General features: G+C 34.2%; 3 protein-coding genes and 2 long non-coding RNA genes across 5 annotated transcripts; 2 read left to right on the top strand and 3 right to left on the bottom strand.

Moving 5' to 3' along the window:
• Nucleotides 1-5,156: 5,156 nt before the first annotated feature.
• Nucleotides 5,157-7,607, bottom strand: LOC125203574 (tryptophan synthase beta chain 2). Its single transcript, XM_048101955.1, has 6 exons — nucleotides 7,434-7,607; nucleotides 6,878-7,202; nucleotides 6,591-6,807; nucleotides 5,892-6,429; nucleotides 5,727-5,825; nucleotides 5,157-5,652 (listed from the first exon to the last, which is right to left on the bottom strand). Exons 1-6 carry the CDS (start codon nucleotides 7,486-7,488, stop codon nucleotides 5,399-5,401), a joined length of 1,488 nt encoding a protein of 495 aa, XP_047957912.1. The 5' UTR covers nucleotides 7,489-7,607; the 3' UTR covers nucleotides 5,157-5,398.
• A 555-nt stretch (nucleotides 7,608-8,162) lies between these two features.
• On the bottom strand, nucleotides 8,163-9,701 carry LOC125208001. Its single transcript, XM_048107541.1, has 2 exons — nucleotides 9,250-9,701; nucleotides 8,163-9,137 (listed from the first exon to the last, which is right to left on the bottom strand). Exons 1-2 carry the CDS (start codon nucleotides 9,567-9,569, stop codon nucleotides 8,285-8,287), a joined length of 1,173 nt encoding a protein of 390 aa, XP_047963498.1. The 5' UTR covers nucleotides 9,570-9,701; the 3' UTR covers nucleotides 8,163-8,284.
• A 2,479-nt stretch (nucleotides 9,702-12,180) lies between these two features.
• On the bottom strand, nucleotides 12,181-13,454 carry LOC125203395. Its single transcript, XM_048101730.1, has 3 exons — nucleotides 13,044-13,454; nucleotides 12,838-12,934; nucleotides 12,181-12,462 (listed from the first exon to the last, which is right to left on the bottom strand). Exons 1-3 carry the CDS (start codon nucleotides 13,261-13,263, stop codon nucleotides 12,291-12,293), a joined length of 489 nt encoding a protein of 162 aa, XP_047957687.1. The 5' UTR covers nucleotides 13,264-13,454; the 3' UTR covers nucleotides 12,181-12,290.
• On the top strand, nucleotides 12,461-14,666 carry LOC125203396. Its single transcript, XR_007173358.1, has 3 exons — nucleotides 12,461-12,577; nucleotides 14,286-14,330; nucleotides 14,434-14,666. It is a non-coding gene; the product is annotated as an uncharacterized LOC125203396 (long non-coding RNA).
• Nucleotide 14,667: 1 nt separating this feature from the next.
• Nucleotides 14,668-15,015, top strand: LOC125203398. Its single transcript, XR_007173359.1, has 2 exons — nucleotides 14,668-14,715; nucleotides 14,835-15,015. It is a non-coding gene; the product is annotated as an uncharacterized LOC125203398 (long non-coding RNA).
• Nucleotides 15,016-20,242: the final 5,227 nt, after the last annotated feature.

Raw genomic sequence — 20,242 nt, forward strand, 5'->3', positions numbered from 1 at the left:
ACTATTATTTAATTATAGTTAGCAATTAAGTTGTGTGTTAGCGATATAAAACTCTCCGAAATTTTATCATGCTATAAATTTATAATTTTAACCTTTCTAAACTTAGCGGGCTATCTATCTATCTATCTATACATATATAAAAGGCGAGTTTTGGCCTTATTTTGAATATTTATTAATTTTGGGTATAAATTTGAATATTCAAAAATTGAGGGTGTGAATTTGAATATTTTCTAATCTATAGTTATATTCAAACATAGTCACCGTTACAACTCTATTTATAAATATAATTCATGATTAAATAAAATATACTTTTATATCAAGTACTTAATGGGTTTGAATGGGTTTTTACGGTTATACAGTTAATGTAGTACTATTAATATATAATATATTAAAAATAAAATGAAACCGTTGAATATAATTAAATGAGAAAGAAACCGACGGAATACTTTAATGTTGAATTATACGTGCCAATTATTTATATGATGTAACTGCCAATTATTTATTCCACACCATAAACCTAACCATTTTTAAGCCATTTTTACGTATATATGTGCCCTACACAATTTCACACTCCAAATACTAGTCAGACAATATTCTCACAATCCCACATTATTATTACTTCCTCCGATGTAGAATTTTTTTTAGTAGCTTATAACTCCTTCCTTATTATCTTCTCATATTACATCACTAATTTTTATAAAAAAAGCATGGTTTTTACTCCTTGCTAATAGTACTCCGTAGTATATTTATATTCATTTATTTTACACACTTTTTTTTGAGCCATTATTATGTTATTAATATTGTAATCATAATTCTTACAAGAGGAAGATATTGAAATCATGTGGAGTAGTTCATATTCCATGATGAACCTAGAGACAAATCTAATATTGGTAGCTTGGAATGTGTTTTCTATGACCGTATGATATGTGTTTTGTCGTTTATTATTTCATAGGGTTTTCAATTATTTATCTAAACCCATTAATGATATTGTTTTATAGTTTCTCATCTTATTAGGTTTGTTTAGTTTTTTTTTTTATCTAAAATCATTAATTAATTTTTTTTTCATGCAAGTTTCTGTTTTGTATTCAATATATGTACTTAACATTTAGTGCTATATTTTTAGATTATGTTTCATTTAAATAAATATTTATCGTCTTGATGTAGAAATATATGTATATGTATGCTTTTGTGACTTCTTTCATCCAAAGGCAAAATCGCTTTTTGAAATTTATTTTGCCATGTTGTTAGTCATCATTGTTTTACTTATATTTGTAGTATAAGTTAAATGGTTGTTTAATCTTATCATTAGTGGGACAAGTGAAAGGTTTAAGATAAGATCCTAATTCATTTTCTTCAACTACAAATATCTCACATGTGGTAGTTATAGAATCCTTGCATTTATCACTAAATTTTCGAAACAATATATTATTTGGTTTTATCTTTTGATAAAACTTTACTCTGCCCATCTTTTATAAGAGCGATGGGTAGATTTGATAACTCTCATCGTTTATACAATGTAAGAATTATATACACTGCGTGCATTATGGTGTTGGAGACAATTGTTTACGCATAAAATTAAAACAATTTTATGTAAGTATAAGATTTTATAGTTTATTTCGATAATTGATATTGAGTTGTCAACATTTCATTCATTTAAGTTATTGATCTAAAAATTAAAATAATATGCCTTATGAAATAACGAAATTTGATGTTGAATCATCAGTTGACCGAGAATGAGGAGGAAATGTAATGATGTAACAAAAGTAGATTGCAAAAGAAGTGAACAGATGATATATTGTATGAGAAATTTTATGAAATCTTTTATTCAAACACGCGAGAGATTGTTTGATTTTTTTGAAAACTTTAATTTGTATTTACAAGATTGATCGAGAATGGGGAGGAAATGAGATGATACATAAGATGTAGCAAAAAGTAGATTGCAAAAGAAGTGAGCCGATGATATATTGTGTAAGAAAATCTATGGAATGCCTATTCAAACGTGCGAGAGATTGTGTGATTTTCTTTTGTATCTACGAGGTTGATGGTATTTGTGAATCCATTTTACATATTTCTTACAAAACTTTTTTCAAAACTCATGAATTAATAAGTTATTTATTGTCATCATATAAACCTTTTTATATCCTACATACATAACTACTCAGCCTTGATATTTTAATGGCTATTTAGTATGGATAATTATTTTTGGGTATTAATTATTTGATGTGAATGGTGTTTAAGTGTGGGGTTTAAGTGTTTAAGTTGTCTATTTATACAACTAGTATTAACCCACGTGCTATGCACGATCCATTTCATTTTCCTCATATTGAATATACCAGAATATATTTGTACAAATATCTATATTCACTTGAAACCAATTAATCCAATGCTTCAATAATTCATCCTTCTTCCAAAAATATATTCATTTATCTTACAACACAACCATTTCGTATCATTTATTAGATTGTATTTTTTTATTATTATTAATTATAGTATAATCCAATAGTATGAAAAGAAGCTAAAAAAGTGAACGAAAAATATAAATGACCGAATTAAACAAAACTATATAATTTAACATTGTTAATTTTCTATTTAATTCCTTTTGGATTCACTATATAGCTAGAAATTTAGAGAACTCGTCATCATCTTAAATATTACTAATTCATCCATATGTTGAGCAACACACGCACACATGGAATTACATCATATTTGACTTTATATAACTAAATATCCTAATATTAAAACAATAAGTAACCAAGCGTAAAAGTATCAAAGGAGATTGTATTACTTGTGAAATTGGATGATCAAGCCGAATATTAATAAAATTTAAAATATGTTAGCCCATCAACTAAAATCAATCCAAAATTGACTAAGAGTACTCTCAGTTTATATGACATTTAGCTGACTTTCTGAAACCTAGCTTCTCAGTTCTCCCTCGGCCGCCAACCACTACCATGCCACCATGCCTCTCACATTTTCAAACGAACAATTTATTGATGCCTACCTTGGTATTGCCTATGAGTACTATTTTTGAAGCTTTCTCAAGACAAAAATATACCTGCAAAAATAACTGAAGATTCTATAAAATAATTATTCATCTATTTTTTATTATTTGCAATAACATTATGAGTAGGATAAAATACAGTAATAACAAAGAAAGCTAGCAAACTATAATAAGACAAACATAAAAGATAAAATAAGACAGTTAAGAACACAAATAGGATTAAAATGCTGAGAGAGAATATGATACACTAACCTTCTTCACTGAAATGATATTGTTGATTAATGGAATTAGTATTTATAGAAAATTTTGATGGTAACTCAATTAATATTAATACATTTAATTAATATTAATACTGTAATAAATGTCTCACTTGCGACCTTTCAAATTATTGTGAGAAGTGGAAGTGTTTGTAAATCAAAAATTTTAACCTATCAATTTAAGTTTGTAACGGTAGTAACTCATTTTTCTCAATACAATTGTAACGATAATGACTTCGAAATGCATATTCCAATCTCATTTAGTAGTAATCTCATTTATTAATATTATTCAATTGAGCACCGTTATATTATATATGACACAATGACAAAAGCTTTAAATGTATAATTCAAAATTTGATGTCTTTGGAATCATAGCATATAATATAACCTGCCAGATATAATAATTATTATAATAAATATTCACGTCAATTTAAGTTTTTAACTGCAGTGACCCATTTTTTCTACATAGAAATGTAACGGTAAACTCATTATGTAATATATGTTAGCATTGAGTTGTGAAACGTATGTTAAAATATAATTTACTAATTATTCATAAATTTTACTATTAAATAGAGTTGTGATGGTAACGGCTTATTATATTTGAATCGTGCTTAAAATTTAGTAATATTAAAATCCATACCCTGAATTTATAAATATTCAAAACTATGCCCAAAACTCGGCTTTTATATTAGTATAGATATAGATATAAAATTATGGTTTTCGTTTTGTGGCAGAGAATAGAAAATGGTCATCGGAAGCTTTAAATTTTTTGTTTTGTACTTCCTCCGCTAAGTTGAGTTGTATTCATTTTTGATATGTCCCAACAAAGTTGAGTCATTTTTTTTTGACAAAAAACAAAACATCTAATCACTCTTATTTTATTTCATCAACTACTTTATTCTCTCTCCATATCTCCTACTTATTTTCCTCTCCTATTTATTTTACTTTCATTTAATTTATTCAACACAATTTCTTAATCTCAATGCTCAAAAGTTATGTATCAACTTAGTTAGGACGAAGAGAGTAGTTTTATTTTTAACCGTTAGATTAGTATAGTTGTGTATGTAATTTTAAGTAATTAATTCAAAATGAATTTACTATGATGAAACTAAAACAATTCGTGCATCGTACGGGTACGATACTAGTTAGAACTAGACCACATGTTATGAGCTGCCCTATATGCGTTTGACATAATATGGAAACAAAAAATTAAGAAAAGAATAATGGAAATCTTTGTGTGAAGAGCGACAAAGAATAAATTTCAAATAAGGTTTTAATGGTCTCTACACTCTGGTCAAATTTAGTGTTTTCCACAAACTTAAAATTTTAGTCATAAAAGAGCTAAATTTGTTTTGTAGGGGATTTTCCGTAAGTTCGGTTGCAGTTTAGGGAATACTAAATTCGTAGGAATTTCACTACAAGACCTAATTTCATGGTTTACGCGACTAAATTTGATGTTTTTGAAAAATGTCGAATTTCTTTCGAAGTTTGTGATTTTAAAGATCCATAATCTTATTTTTAATAACATCATGAGAACTTTAATATCGAAATATCTACGTGATTGTATGAATGTGACATGGAAATTGGAATGTATGTCGTATTTAAATTCTCATAATCCAATGACGTTGTTCATGAGTAAGCATAGAATCTACATCACATTTAGACGGTGACTGTGATATTTGGTTATTGAAATATTGGACTTGTAACATTCGACATTTTTCAAATATGATGAAACATCAAGATTATTATATAATAAAGATTGACATTATTAAAATTGAGTTTCCCACAAGTTTGCAACAATAGAAAGCAATTGGACTGCAAGAGACATACAGAGAAACGACAATGTCTGTTCAACCAATGTTGCAAAAGAGTACAACAATTGATACACAGCCTACATATTGACCAGAAATTTATGTATTGCTCATTTAATAGATCAAGACAAATTACAGTATTAATTATTGAATCAACCTACCTAATGGACCACAAACTTATTGCTCAATTAATAGATTGAGACAAATTGTTGAATAAATAATCCAACATGATATTGTTCCAAGGAAATTTACCCTAAAGAGTCTATGACCAAATGTCCCAGGAATTAAATACTAGTAAGTAAAACATTTTATTCCAACTACAGAATTAGCTAGTTTCTCTGAGGAATATTAGCAAGTGATAAATCAATCTTATCTTGAGAGAAAGACAAATCTACAAGCCCTCCATTCAAATACTTGTCATAAGCTGGCAAATCAAAATGGCCATGTCCACACATTGCCATGAGAAGCACCTTTGATTCCCCCGTCTCCCTGCAACGAAGAGCTTCTCGTATGGTGGCAGCGATGGCGTGAGCTGGCTCAGGTGCCGGTATCAACCCCTCCGTCCTTGCAAACTTTATCGCCCCTACACGAACAACATTCAAATATTTGAGACAAATCTAACTTATCATTTAGTAAGAAAGAAGCTCTTGATTTTACCTTCAAAGCATTCATTTTGAGCAATTGCAAGTGTTTCCATATAGCCTAATTCATGGACATGTGAGATCAATGGAGCCATTCCGTGGTACCTCAAACCGCCTGCAAGTCAATGAACGTTAACGAGATAACAACAAAATGTAAAATTCAATCTAATTAGGAGCTGACCAGCGTGGATTGGGTCGGGTATGAAGTCATGCCCGAGGGTGTGCATCTTCATCAACGGAGTCATCCCTGCTGTGTCACCGTAGTCATAAGCAAACACGCCCTTGGTCAGCGAGGGGCACGCAGCTGGCTCCACTGCTCGGATGATTGGGCTCATATTGCCACTCATCTTCTCCCGGATGAACGGGAAAGCAAGCCCCCCAAAGTTAGAACCGCCACCAGTGCATCCAATGATCACATCAGGAGTCTCTCCTATGGCCTCCATCTGTTTTATGCATTCCTCACCGATGACAGTTTGATGCATCAGAACATGGTTGAGCACACTACCTAAGCAATACTTCGTGCCGGGATCCCCTGCTGCAACCTCAACTGCTTCAGAGATAGCAATCCCTAAACTCCCCGGACTCATGGGGTCCTTCTCAAGCAACCTCCGACCAGCCTCAGTGACACTAGATGGTGAGGGGTGCACCTTCGCCCCCCATGTCTGCATCATCAGCTTACGATAGGGCTTCTGATCATAGGATGCGCGTACCTGCCACACCTACACCCCCATCCACATCTCATCCATCACACACTTCAAAAATATATGAAAGTCAACTTAAAACTCGAAGATAAGCATACTCAATCATCATATATAATGTCAATCAATAGCATAAACAAGCATCAAGCTAACAATTGATGCAAGAAGAAAAGCTACATTACTTCACAGTTAAGGCCAAACAAGCTGCACGCGAAGGCCAGAGAGCTCCCCCATTGGCCAGCGCCCGTTTCAGTGACAACGCTCTTAACACCTTCCTTCGCGTTATACCAGACCTGTGGAACGGCCGTGTTAGGCTTATGGGAGCCAGCAGGGCTAACACCTTCATACTTGTAGTATATTCGTGCAGGCGTATCAAGCAGCTTCTCCAGCCTCTTGGCTCTGCATTTCAACCAAGAGGCATTAGACAACTACATTAAGGCATCATGATCATTGAAGAAGCATAGCTAACCGGATCAGAGGCGTCGGCCGCCAAAGGCCATAAACGTCGATGACCTCTTCCGGGATATCGATGAACCTCTCGTTGCTGACCTCTTGCTTGATCAATTCATCGGGGAATAAAGGCGATAAATCCTCTGGTTTAACCGGTTCAAACGTTTTGGGATTCAAATAGGGCGGTGGTTTCACTGGGAGATCAGCAATTAGGTTGTACCATTGATTAGGGATTTCAATCGCCCTAGAATTAGCAATGGATGCTTGTACTCTAAAATTGGATGGAAGCCTCAAATAGGATGGCCTTATATTTGGGGAAAAACAGCTCCGCCATTGTTCATCTCCTGATAAGTTCGATCAAGTATTAATAATAGTCAACAAATTTAAGCAAAAAGCTAAGATTCACTAAATTTTGTACTCGCTCTATTAGCAGCAAACTCAATGTAATAAAAGGATATGTTTTTTTTCCTAAAAAATAAAGGAATAGCGGTGAACAAATTTGAAGATAGATCTAGTAATGAAGAGATAATGGAATTGGAGAAGATGTGTAATAGAGAGGAGGAAGAGAGTTTTACCTTTGAGGAGAAGTCGTGGCTTTAGAGAGGAGGAAAGGAAGCAAGATTCCGCCATTTCTGTTAAGTGTGAAGCTCCAGCAGTTTCAGTCAAAAGTAGTGGGGAAGGAGATGAGGATAACCACAGCTACAAAAACCCACAATACTAATATTCAAATCAAATTTGAATTATTTATCATATTATTTTATAGAGGAATGGAGCTGTGGAAGTGTGGAAGTGGCGACGAAGATGCTGACAAGTCCAATATTTGCATGGCATGAGAAAAATCAAATATGCTTCCATTTTTCCATTTCAGTTAGTCCCACTTAATTTATCATAATTCACATTTTATTATTTTTTTTAATAGATCTTATATTCCACTAACAACATATTCTCATATTTTATTATAAAACTAACTAATATAGTATAAAAGTAGGACTCACGTTTTATTAACTTTTTAACCTTTTCTAACTCACATTTCACTACAATTCTTAAAACTTATGTCCGGTCAAAATGAGACGAATTATCTGGTACGGACATAGTATACTCCCAGTCAAACAATACACTAATCAGTCAATTGTTACTTCAAGTGTAAGATATTTTTCCCTTTTTTTACTTAACCAAGTTTTGGATTAATTAAAAAACAAAAAGAATGAAATTGTAGTTTTATATACTGACTTTGAAATTAGTGCGTAAATTACTGAATTATTGAATTCTAATTAATTATTTTATTGACTATCTGACAGAAAATGTCCAAAAATCAATTTCGAATATTGAAATATACTATATAGAAGTGGGCCTCTTTGGAAATTTTTCTGGGGCTTAATCAGCTATGCACATACATGGTAGGAATTGATCAAATCTTGAAGCTACATCACTCCCATTTGCACACAATCTTATCTGTATTTCTAAAATTAAAATTGATCAACAAACTCCCATCCATTCTCCTAAACACAAAGCTCTCCACCAACACATAGCAACCAAACCTAGTCCAACTACTCTCACTCCCAACTTCCTTATTCCCCTTCACCCTCACCTCTCTCTCCCCATCAAACCACCCTCTTGTCTCTTGCACCCATCTCATCTTCTCATACAAACTCAAACTCAACCCCACACCCACCCTCCTCCTACACTCCCCCTTCCCCCTAAACCACACGAACCCGTCCGCCCCTCCCCCGTCCTCCTTCTCTGCCTCCATCCCAATAGCCCGGCACACCAGCCTCCTCACCCTCGCATCCACAACCACAGCCTCCTTCCCACCACCTTCATTCTCCACAGAATGTATCTGCTCCCACCACTGCTTCAGGCTCACCTCATACACCATACACTTTTTCATCTGCTCGGCCGCCCTCATCTCCTCGTCCTTCACCATAACACAAGGGCAGTACCACCTCCCCACCACCACAGGAGTGGAGCGCCTCGCGCTGAGTGGGAGGTCCCTGTCAGGGAACCCCAGCGGAGGCGTGGGAAGGAGGCCCGCGCCTTCGTGCAGATGGAGCCTGCACGAAGGCGCCTTGTAGACTTCCCACCCACCTTTGCTGAGGAAATTTGGAGGGTGACCATCCCATTCCACTGATCTAGCACAAAAACCACCACCATGAAATGGCCTAATCTCCAACTGCTGGTACCTATCCCTATGATCAAAAGGCCTTGTTTTCGACTCCACACGAGGACGCCTACAGCAGCACATCCCGACATCTCCCTCTCTCGAACATGTGTAGGCCTGCCTACACAACCAATGTAACAACAACAACAAAATATGTCTAATTAACAAACTGAATCCAATCAATCCATACCATATCTATAGAAGAATGATGAAAAACAGGAAAAGCAGAGTACCCTTTTCGCCTTCCCTTAGCTTTGATGACATAGTAGCGATTGGACGAGAGAGGCTGATCGAGAACAGGTACGAACCAAGCCTTGATCACGCCGACCTCTTCCTGCAACGAAGAGTGCACCACCTGCAACACTCTGTCTGAAGGGAAAGGCAGCCTATTGATTTTGTGATTCCTCCAAATCCCACAGCAGAAGGAGTCCATCGCCTCCGATTCCTCATCTGTCACAACGAGGTGGCCCGAATACGCAACATCTGCCTGTGGCTGCAGCGAAAGAGCTCCCGGGAAGTGGTGATAGACTGACCGCGGTCTAGTTACATACATCTTCCTCACTGCCTTAACCACACACACTTCTTCTAATAGAAAAATATCAATAAAGTTTTCACACAATTGGAAATTAAAGAGAGTCCTAAGGCAACTGCTTTTGGCCCTCTATCACTTTAAATCTCGTCTCTCAGCTTTGTTTTTTTGCATTATTGAAAAAGAGAGATCACTATCTTTTTTAAAGCAGGGATTATAATATAATGAGAGTAGAATGTAGCATGCACTCTATCATAAACTTGAAAAACCATTGAATATTTAATACACAAAATAACATAATACGGATTCAGAACTATTCTGGCCTAATCAAACAGTACGGATTAATTCATCTTAAAAGGTTAAGTTTATTGGTGTTCCATTTCATGTTCCACTTTCAAATTTTTATAACTTTCTATAAATATTTTAATTTAATGGAGTATTTTAGTCCGAAGTCAGGATATACTAATATGTATAGAGGTAGAGTCGTCAACTGGGCCAGGCCAGCCCGGCCCAGCTCGGCCCAGGCCCGGTGTTCGGCCGCTCCTTTGGCGCGCGTCTCTTCTTTTTCTTTAAAGCTGTTGTGTGCCGTCGTGGACTGCTCAAGTTGGGCAATCGACCTGATCAGACCAGCTTATTTCTGCATGTTTACCTGCAAAATGCGGGTTAGTGGTTCCGGTAAAAACTCAGGCTGATCAAGCTGAGTGGCTCCGACTTGAGTGAGAAGAAGGGAAGAGCTAACAGGAGGGCGATCGAACAAAAACCTTAACCTACTAATACTATTTGATTAGTATATAGAAGTAAGGATCGATCCCATAGAGGTGAGGCGTTGGACATTGTTTGTGTGACACGGCTTAGGGCTTGGCTGCTACCACGCTTTACTTTGGGGTGGGTTAAGTTATCTACTGATTTTGAAAGGAAAGACTGAAGAACAACTAAGCTAACCTACTTGATCAACTCAAAAGACATTACTATAAAAAGACAAACAGAATAAACGGGAGTGTCAGTTCCCTACAAGAAGTACGAAAAAGTAAAACAACTTTAACAGAATCATCTTCTTCAACAATTCAGCATAAAGAAACAGAGCAGCAACAGATCTGAAAAGCTGAAGAAGACGAAACAAACGAAAACGCATAAAACTTAAAATTACTTCTACGATCTAAGCTACGACAACGCAAAAACACGGAACTACGACACTTTTATGCATAAACGGAAAAGAAAATACCTTGATCTAAATGGGAAAAGACGACTCAAACAGAAAACATCAAATCTAAGCTAAGACTCAACATAAAACACGAAAGCGAAAACGGATCTAAAACATTAAAGCGAAAAACAAGCACAGAGCTAAGAAACAAAACCGGAAACTTAGATTAAGCTAAAACAGAACGGAAAAGAGTCAATTACAGCAAAACGAAATCAGAATATAAGCTAGAAAAACAATAAATTGCTCATCACCCCTTCTCGAAGTGGAATTACAGACGTAAATGAAAATTGTGCAAGAAAACAAACACTAAAGCAGCTAACAACCAGCTATCTATTACGTATTCAAACCTTAATATATGATGATAATTATAGAATTCTTTAAATTTGTTAGTTAGTTCATATACTTGTAGGTTGTAGCTTTAAAAATACAACATCAATCCATATGTCATCATCTTACTAACAAAATAAAACTAACAATATTGGTTATTTCTTTAGTTATACAATTACTTTTAAATAGAATAAAGAAGATGAAAAATATTATTGACATAAAGTTAATAAATGAACTTAAACACATTATTAAATTTAGATTTAATTAATGTGATATAAAAATACAAGTTATATGTTTTATTTTTGCATATACTACATTAAGTATATCTTTAAAATACTTAAACAAAAAAATTTAAACAAAGCCCAGCCCTGGCCCACGTGGAAAGTGGGTCTGGGCCGGGCTGTGCATAGCAAAATTAAAAAAAGCTCGGCCCAGTCCAGCCCGCCTCAGACATGGGCCTGGGCCGGCCTGGGCCTCAATATAGGCGGGCCTCGGCAGGCCCGGGCCATGCTGGGCCGGGCCGACCCACTTGACATCTCTATTTAACTAATAACTTTCAAATTCTGTGTATTAAAATTATCAGCACAATGACATAATTATATCAATACAACATGTAAATTTAAATATTAACATAAAAATATAAGTTTATCAACATAAGAATATTGATAAATTTATGTCTTTGTGTTGATATTTTTAACATACAAAATTAATATTAATTATTAGTTATTACTATAAATGTAACATCCCGAACTTTCGAACCTTGTTATTATTATTATTAGCTTAACGATAAATAATAAGTGATCGTTGTAGTATTCGAAACCTACCCTTTATGATTAGAATAATCGATCTTGGAACTATAAATAATATTTGCTTCGTTCTCAAATGAACATTTCAAGTACTACTAAAAGATTAAATCTAAAATAAAAGTTAGCATTGTTCAGCACATCCATCGAAATTCCAATAAAGTCCTATGATATAAATTTATCAAATCCTAATCTATTAGGAAATAGAAGAAATAGAATTAAAGAAAATTGACAGACCACTAAACCAAGGCATGAGTTTATAAATTCATGAACATACATCTCTAATAAAATAGAAGAAATAGAATTAAAGAAAATTGACAGACCACTAAACCAAGGCATGAGTTTATAAATTCATGAACATACATCTCTAATAAAATAAAATGTAAGAAAATTTACGTGTAAATATTGTTGGGCCTATAAACTATTTTTTGTCAGCCCATATCTTTTCTTAAGATTTTTGCTAATGATTAAATTTGGGCCTTGTAGCCCAATAACCCTCACAGATAAGCTCCAGCTATCCCTCTGTAATCTCTCCACGTCTTCTTCAGCAATCTTCCACGTGTTCCTCTCTCTTTCACGCATCATCCTACAAGAAATAGAAAACATAATTTACTACACATACCCATCGAGTAAGAATACAGAGAGTTTAGTGAGAATTTAGAGGTATCAATCCTGTGTCAAACGCAAACACACAATCTCAGGTAAATTACATCCCCACTTTTATAATTCAAACATAGTTTCCATGCATGGTAAACCCCAAGCTTTCCTTCCATATATGTACAATCATATGCATATATAATTTGGAAATAGAATTTGCCACAACAAGTTTAACAGCATATTGTATTTCACCAGTAAGTCTTCTATATAGCAAGGCATATACTCATAATTCACCAAATTCAGTAAATAGAAACATGTAGAATCCTACTGCCTTAATAACTAGAAAAAAATGAGAAAAACTTATCTCAAGAGCATGAATCTGCCGGATTCCGGCAGCAAGCTCCGCAACCCGTCGCTAACGATGACAGCCCAACACCCCAAATCCATCACTGATTTCACCCCTTTACAAATCCACAAGTTTGAAACAACAAAGCTTTTAAAAAAAAATCAAAGGTTAAATCTTTAGAGAATAAGAATAAGGGGGAAGAAAGTTAAAAATCTAAGCTTTACCTATCGGAGAATGGCGGGGTGACGGTAGTGGTGTCGGGAGAGAGAGAGAGAGTGCAGTGGCGGAGGGCTCGCCGGCTGTCCGGAGACGGCCGGACTGCTGGAGGAAAGGCGGCGGCGGCTGATGGGGTGCATGGCGGCGTTGGCGGCGGAACCCGAGAGAGAAATAGACGGAGGGCCACGACGGCGAACCACCCCGCGCACAGCAGCGCAGTGGTGGCATGAGCAGGGCCGACAGAGGAGGGGAGTAGGGCGTCGATTCTGATGGAGTGAGGAGTCAGGCGACGGAATTTAGGGATTTGTCTCTAATTTTGGGGGAAATGGAAATAAGAAAGAGGGGGAGGGGAATACCGATTGTGGAAGAAGGCTATAGTTCAAAATGGGCCTCTCCCTAATGCCATCTCCAACCATTTACGCCAAACTCAAACCCCATTTTCTAGTATACGTCACACCAAAAAGTAGTTTTACTCCCACCATTTACGCCATCTTTAAGTTTACACCATTTTTGAGTATTTGTCTAACAAAATTTTGGAGTAGACACCATATTTGGTGTTATTCCATTGAAAAACCCAAAAGTGGGTTTGAGTTTGGTGTATGGTTGGAGAAATTATCTACACCAAAAATGAGTTTTGGTGTACGGTTGGAGATGGTCTAATTAATTTAATTTGGGATCCCTTAATTTTAATCATGGAGGAAGAAATTGGGCCTCCTTGGGTTCACTAATTTTAAAGTGGGGATAGAAGGTGGGTGAAAGACGTAATCTTTGGACTGAAAGTAAAATAGTTCTTTGGGCATAAAATAAAGGGAAGTCTTGGCCCAATTTTGAAATCTGAAATTATTAGGAGCGATTTAATATTATATCTTAGCCTAAGTTTTAAATTGAGCTTCAATGAGTATTTTTACATATGGTTTCTTCTGATAGTGTAGCTAAGCTAAAATAATTGATCTTGGGTTTTGTTAGAGCTTTGGGAGCAAAATTCATATTAAAGTACGGAGTTCCAATTTATTCGAAGCTAAGAATATTGAAAGAAGAAGCATTAAATAGTATGCGAGTTTTAGAAATTTCTTAAAGAATAGAGAAAAAAAATAAAATAAAATGAATGCATGCATTGTTTTAAGTGTAATGATTCCTTAAAGATAAGTGAAATAAGAAAAGAGAATTAATTAGGAGGCCTGCATTCCTATTAAAGTTAAGAATTTCTTGAAGTCTGATTTGCATATCATATTGTGATTTTTTTCAAAAAGGTTATCTCCGCAAGTAGGGTTGGAGCGAGAAATTAAACGAACGAGGTGAACTTTTCTATCCTACATGTGGATAAAAATGTGAACTTATGTTGTTATTTAAGCAAATGATATTGTCTTGCCATAAATGATTTGTTTTATGTGTATGAAGCCTATCTGTTTGGTTGGAACGTAAGAATCGAATTCGGGTCCGAGTGAGGGTGGTGTCCCTACTCGGATTAGTGTACACAGGTGACCGTTGGAAGGTGGCCACCTTCCATGGCACAAAGATGATATAGTGGAGGCCGTTGGGAGGTGGCCACCTCCCCGGCTGGAGAAAGATGTAGGTGACCGTGGGAGAGCACCATCTCCACGGCACTTGGTGTTCAGATATGGCAGAAGTACTTGAAAGAACTTAGACTGATCAGTCGAACTTTAGCTCACAAAGAATTTAGTAAGCTCGGGCCTTTTAAGAGTAAACCCTCAAGTGTTACTGTGATGGCATGTATATTTCGGCAATGTGTTCACTGAGTATTTTTATACTCAGCCCTGCATATATTTCTAAATGTGCAGGTTGAGCAGTGACGGTGGAGAATGCTGAGCAGAGTTATGAGTTTCCTTTTATTTTAAGTAGTGGCTCTCGGCGGTGCATGTCTCCATACATGTGACCGTGTTCATTCCGCTGTATAGCATCAACTGTTCTTCCATACTCTGATAAATATCTATTGATGAATAAGATTTTATATTTTGATAAGTAAGATTTCCATTCAAATTTCAGTGATTAAGAGTTAATTTGAGGGTGTTTCCATTTATTTCTGAGTGAGTATTCGATCACTATTATCCCCTTTCTATTTCCCTCTTCTTATTCCCCACCTAGTCACAGTTTCCCAACTTTGCTATTCTTAGTAGAGTGCGATCGTGACAATAAATTAGTTAGTATTTGATCACACACTTATGTTTAGATTTTAATTGAACGTAGTAATATATAGTACAATTTCAAAATACTATGATCCACATGTGAATATTACCCATTACTATCACTAGCCCAACATATTGAAATGTACAAAATCTCAATCTGGTATACTCGCTTAATTTAAATAAAATATATGTCAATTTACAAAATGTACAAAATCTTAATCAAATACTCACTTCATTTAATTAAAATTTATGTCAATTTACATACACTAACTTAATCTATATCCTTTTAAAAATTGTTATGCAGATTCAGCCATACATGAGAAGGCATGCTATTTTCGGACAACCTAAAATAGTTAATTCAAATGAAATTACATGCTGTACATTCTTATTTTGAAAGAGTTACTCATTCTGTCATTCATTTAAGAATATAGTTAATTCAAATGAAATTACATGCTGTACATTCTTATTTTGAAAGAGTTACTCATTCTGTCATTCATTTAAGAATATTCAACATTCTTATTTTAAAAGAGTTACTCATTCTGTCATTCATTTAAGAATATTCTATAATAAGTATAAATTGTGATGTTAGGGTTTGGTGCCCCTTCACGGCGGAAGACTTGTACAAAACAAATAAATTAGATACGGATCTATTTGACCGATTATGCGATTAACCAATTCACATGTTAAACAGATAATTGCATGCTAGAACGCAAATAATTCATGCTTAGAAAATACAAATCCTAAACATGATTTCTACGGTTTAGAGTTACCGGTTGGATTCAACAAAGAATCGACGATTGCTCGCGCGTTCTCCACGTGATGATCTTCAATACTAGACCACAGATCTTCTGACTGGTTCCTGAATTATATCTTGATATCAGAGTGGGCTGATCTTATCAAAATACTAGGACTCGAATAAAAAGAAGACAGAATTTCCTCACGGAGGAGAGCTGAAGAATTTTCGAGCTCCTCTACTAATTAGAGAGGGGGATGAAAATTTCATCTAATAATAATTGTGATTCTGTCTCTCCTTTATTCTCCTATTTATATTAAGATCATATTGGGTCCAGTCAGGGATCTATGGAAGGTTTTGGATATGAGCTCCCCAATAAGCATTTTACTAATTAAATTGAACCCACAATTTAATACAAGCTTATATTGGAATATTACGAGCAATCACTATAGAAGTAATATTGCACTTCTCATCCAAATCCGAAATTACAATTAATCCGGGTTTCCATTATTTATATTATTTATTTCTCGCGCTTAAGATATAAATGTCCATTAATTAATTAATGTTTGCTATGGACTTAATTAATTAACATCTTATTAATTCCAAGAGTACACTTAGCAAGAAACACTTATTTATTATTCATAGAGTATTTAAACTCCAACTAGCCAGTTTTCCGAATAATAAAACCTTGTTCGAGCTCCTCTTGAGGACATTATCAAACGAGACTCACTTCGCACACGATTCAACATAATAGCAATCCTAGCACCGCTAGATATTAATCACCACTACCCAATATATCAGGATTATTGGGTTGCGAAAAACCCGCACCATTTGATAAGTCAAAGTAATGCATAATCAATACCGTATGCTCAATGCTAACGTATGTAGATTAAGAAATAGTTATTTATCAAGACCTATTCTTTCAGTAGATAGCATAAAGACACATCTTGCTGTTAGATCCATTCAGGGCTATACCACACCAATGTCATCTTATTTCAGTAAGGCTTAGAAATAATCGAACTGACATTGCAACATTTCACGATAGGTAGTCTAAGCCTATCTGGGTTGTGAAATTCTTCTTTTTCTTTTGCAAAGCATTGCATAGAACTGACTGTGTTACCTTAAAGTGGACGACGCCCACAACCAGTCTACTAAGTAAAAGACTTAGACTTTATTTGCTTCTTATACATTTAAATGTTTATAAAACATCTTATAAATGCACAAGCAAACACAATGTAATAATATTGATTCTATTCGTGCGAAACTGCTCGAATAATACTGAATCGGGTTAAGAGTGGATTGTAGAGTTTTACGTATACAAGCAAGATTCTATTCGAGCGAAATTTGCTCGAAACATGTTTTTCAGTATACCAAACCTAACAATGATCATATCGAACAATATGAATTACTAACAAAATAGTGTGCAACGTGACATATTTTCAATGTTATTTGTGAGATCATTAGAAAACTTAGATCAGTTTAAGGAATATTACAGAGGTGATTATTGTGAATGGATGGGTAGGGGAGGATAATAGGAACTTGGAAAAAAAGATTGTGAGAAAAAATTGGAAACATCATCATTGTGGAGTAGTTTTTATCGCAGTACCATATCTGATCCATTAATGATAAGGAATGTGGCCAGATTCCAAGTCACTAGACCGGCCGACCCAAAAGACGGCTCACGATCTCCATTGGTGTACTGTGTACACTAGCCATGCGAAGAATCCAATCTCGTTCTCAATTGGGAGAAATATCAATTCATGATAAAAAGGGCATAGTTTAGAGTTTGTATCATATATAGAATTTGCATTTGATTAAATCTGTATATAATAATATCCACAAAGACCAAAACTTCTCAACACCTAAACCTTTCCCCAAAAGTCTTCGGCTGCACTGTCTATGTCCATATCTCAAAACACGAGAGAACCAAACTGTCACCCGGTTATCTACTCCATATCACCCCCAATCAAATGGTCAGGCTGAAATTTCAAACCGATAAATCAAGAGCATTCTGGAGAAGACAGTGAATATCTCGAGGAAGGATTTGGGTAAGCGTCTTGATGATGTCCTCTGGGCCTATAGGACCGCTTACAAGACACCAATTGGAATGTCACCCTATAGATTAGTATTTGGAAAAATGTGTCACCTGCTCGTGGAGATAGAACACAAGGCATATTGGGCAAACAAGGAAATGAATATGAAGGCGCATGCCTGTGAGGAAGAAAGGAAGCTGGAGGAGCTGGAGGAGCTGGAGGAATTAAGGCTAGAATCATATGATTCAGCCATGTGGTACTAGGAGAGAACCAAACTCTGGCATGACAAAAACCTTCGGGCGACTAAGATTTAAATATGTATATTAAATTATAACTAGATAAAATGTTTAGTTATCTTTCATTATTTGACACATTTATCTTTGGAACTCACTTGAATGTATACTAAATTAAAAGCATTTCAAATATGATTCATATACTTCCTCTTACGTCTTTAATTTTATTTGACATACCATGATCAGAGACATTTTTTCAACTGTGAATAATATATTTTAAATAAAAAATTACTGTTGTTAATAGATATGTGAAATATATGAAATAATATTTTGTTAATTTCGGCTAAATTCAAAAATACTTAATTCATTTCACCTTCATATTTCATATTGTTTACAAAACACACACATATATAGATCATATAGTTGTTCTAGTAATCTATTACATTCTTTGTATTTTATTTATCTAGATATTTATCTTTAAAGGTGTAGACATTTTTACTTCATAATCCTAGATAATTCTATTTTAAAGTATCTAAATATTTCTTCTATAAAATATCCAAATATATCTTTACTTTCTTATTACAAAAAAGTTTATCTTTTTTTTTATTATTTCAACAATAAGTTGCCTATTTATTTTACAAATTCATAAATTGTTTCAAATTTTTTATTTATCAAATATTTTCAATGGCTATACAATAATCTTTAAAAACTCCTAAGCCCAACCATCTTAAATCTTGACCATCTAATTTTGTGCATCTAATTCAACTTTGTTGCTTAACCTTGTACATATATGGGCCACTCTTCTTCTCTAGAGCATTGGCGGATCTTAGCAAGAACAAGCCCAATATTTTATTTTATTTTTGTATGAAAGAGATATATACTCCATAAATCCATTTGACAAAAGAATGATTAGGTGGGGTGCGTTATGCTAATTTTTTAAATTGCTTAACTTGTTAACTTACCAAAGCATAACTTTTTTTAAATTACTTAACTTGTTAACTTATCAATATAGTGTATTAAAAAATATCAATATGACCGTATTAAAATGTCAACACATTATAAACTGTGTTGACATTAATATTTAATGTCAATACAATATATTAAAATATCAACTTAAGTTTATATTGACATTTCAGTATCATTGTGTTCGACATTTTAATACACTATGTTAATGAATTAGCAAGTTAGCAATTTATGAGAAATTAGCAATGGATCATATATACCCTACTAGTATTTATGTTATCTTTTTCTAAGTTTTTTTAGTCGAGCTTCAATATTCAATAATTGTAATTTTTATTACTACACGTCATCTGACAGATGTGAATCTATATTTGGCTAAACGAAATACGGAGTAATTATTTTCGAGATCCATAAATTTTGATTTTTTTTGTTGACTTTCTTAAAAGTTAAATCTATATAACTTTTCAGAAAATCGTAAGATGGCATTTTTTATTGATATTTTCGAAATCGGTAGTATTGGCTGATTGCCATTGCAAAATTACTAGTTAGAGAACACATTTAGAGCTTAAGAAAGAAATTAAAATTTAAAACATTAGAAGCAAACGAGAAAAATAAACAAACTATGAAAGGTCGTCATATTGAAACCAAAGCTAAAATTTTCAACATTGCAACAAACAACTTTTCAAGATTTGAAAAATAAATCAAATTAAGATGAAGTTGTTGCAATTATCTCATTCTTCTATTTTACAGCAAATTAAGAGTTCATGTGACAGCCGATTAAAACATCGAAAATGACGTTTCGACTTAATTAGACGTTGTTATTTTTCCCAGTGTCATTTTCTCTACATGTTATAAATTGGCTACCACATTAGCGTGTAATACACCGGAAAAGAGAATGATGATATAATTTCAAATTTTCATCTTTTATAATTTATTTTTCAAATTTTGAAAAATATATTTAATTTTTAAAATTTTGGAAAATATGGAACATGTTAGAATTTGACTATATTTTTTTTATATATTCATCAATTTGCATAGGAGTATAATATTTTTAGTATTTATTCCCCCCACCCCCCTCTCCGTAACTCATTAATTACATTATTT

The sequence above is a fragment of the Salvia hispanica genome, chromosome 2 (assembly GCF_023119035.1).
Source record: "Salvia hispanica cultivar TCC Black 2014 chromosome 2, UniMelb_Shisp_WGS_1.0, whole genome shotgun sequence".
NCBI lineage: Eukaryota > Viridiplantae > Streptophyta > Magnoliopsida > Lamiales > Lamiaceae > Salvia > Salvia hispanica.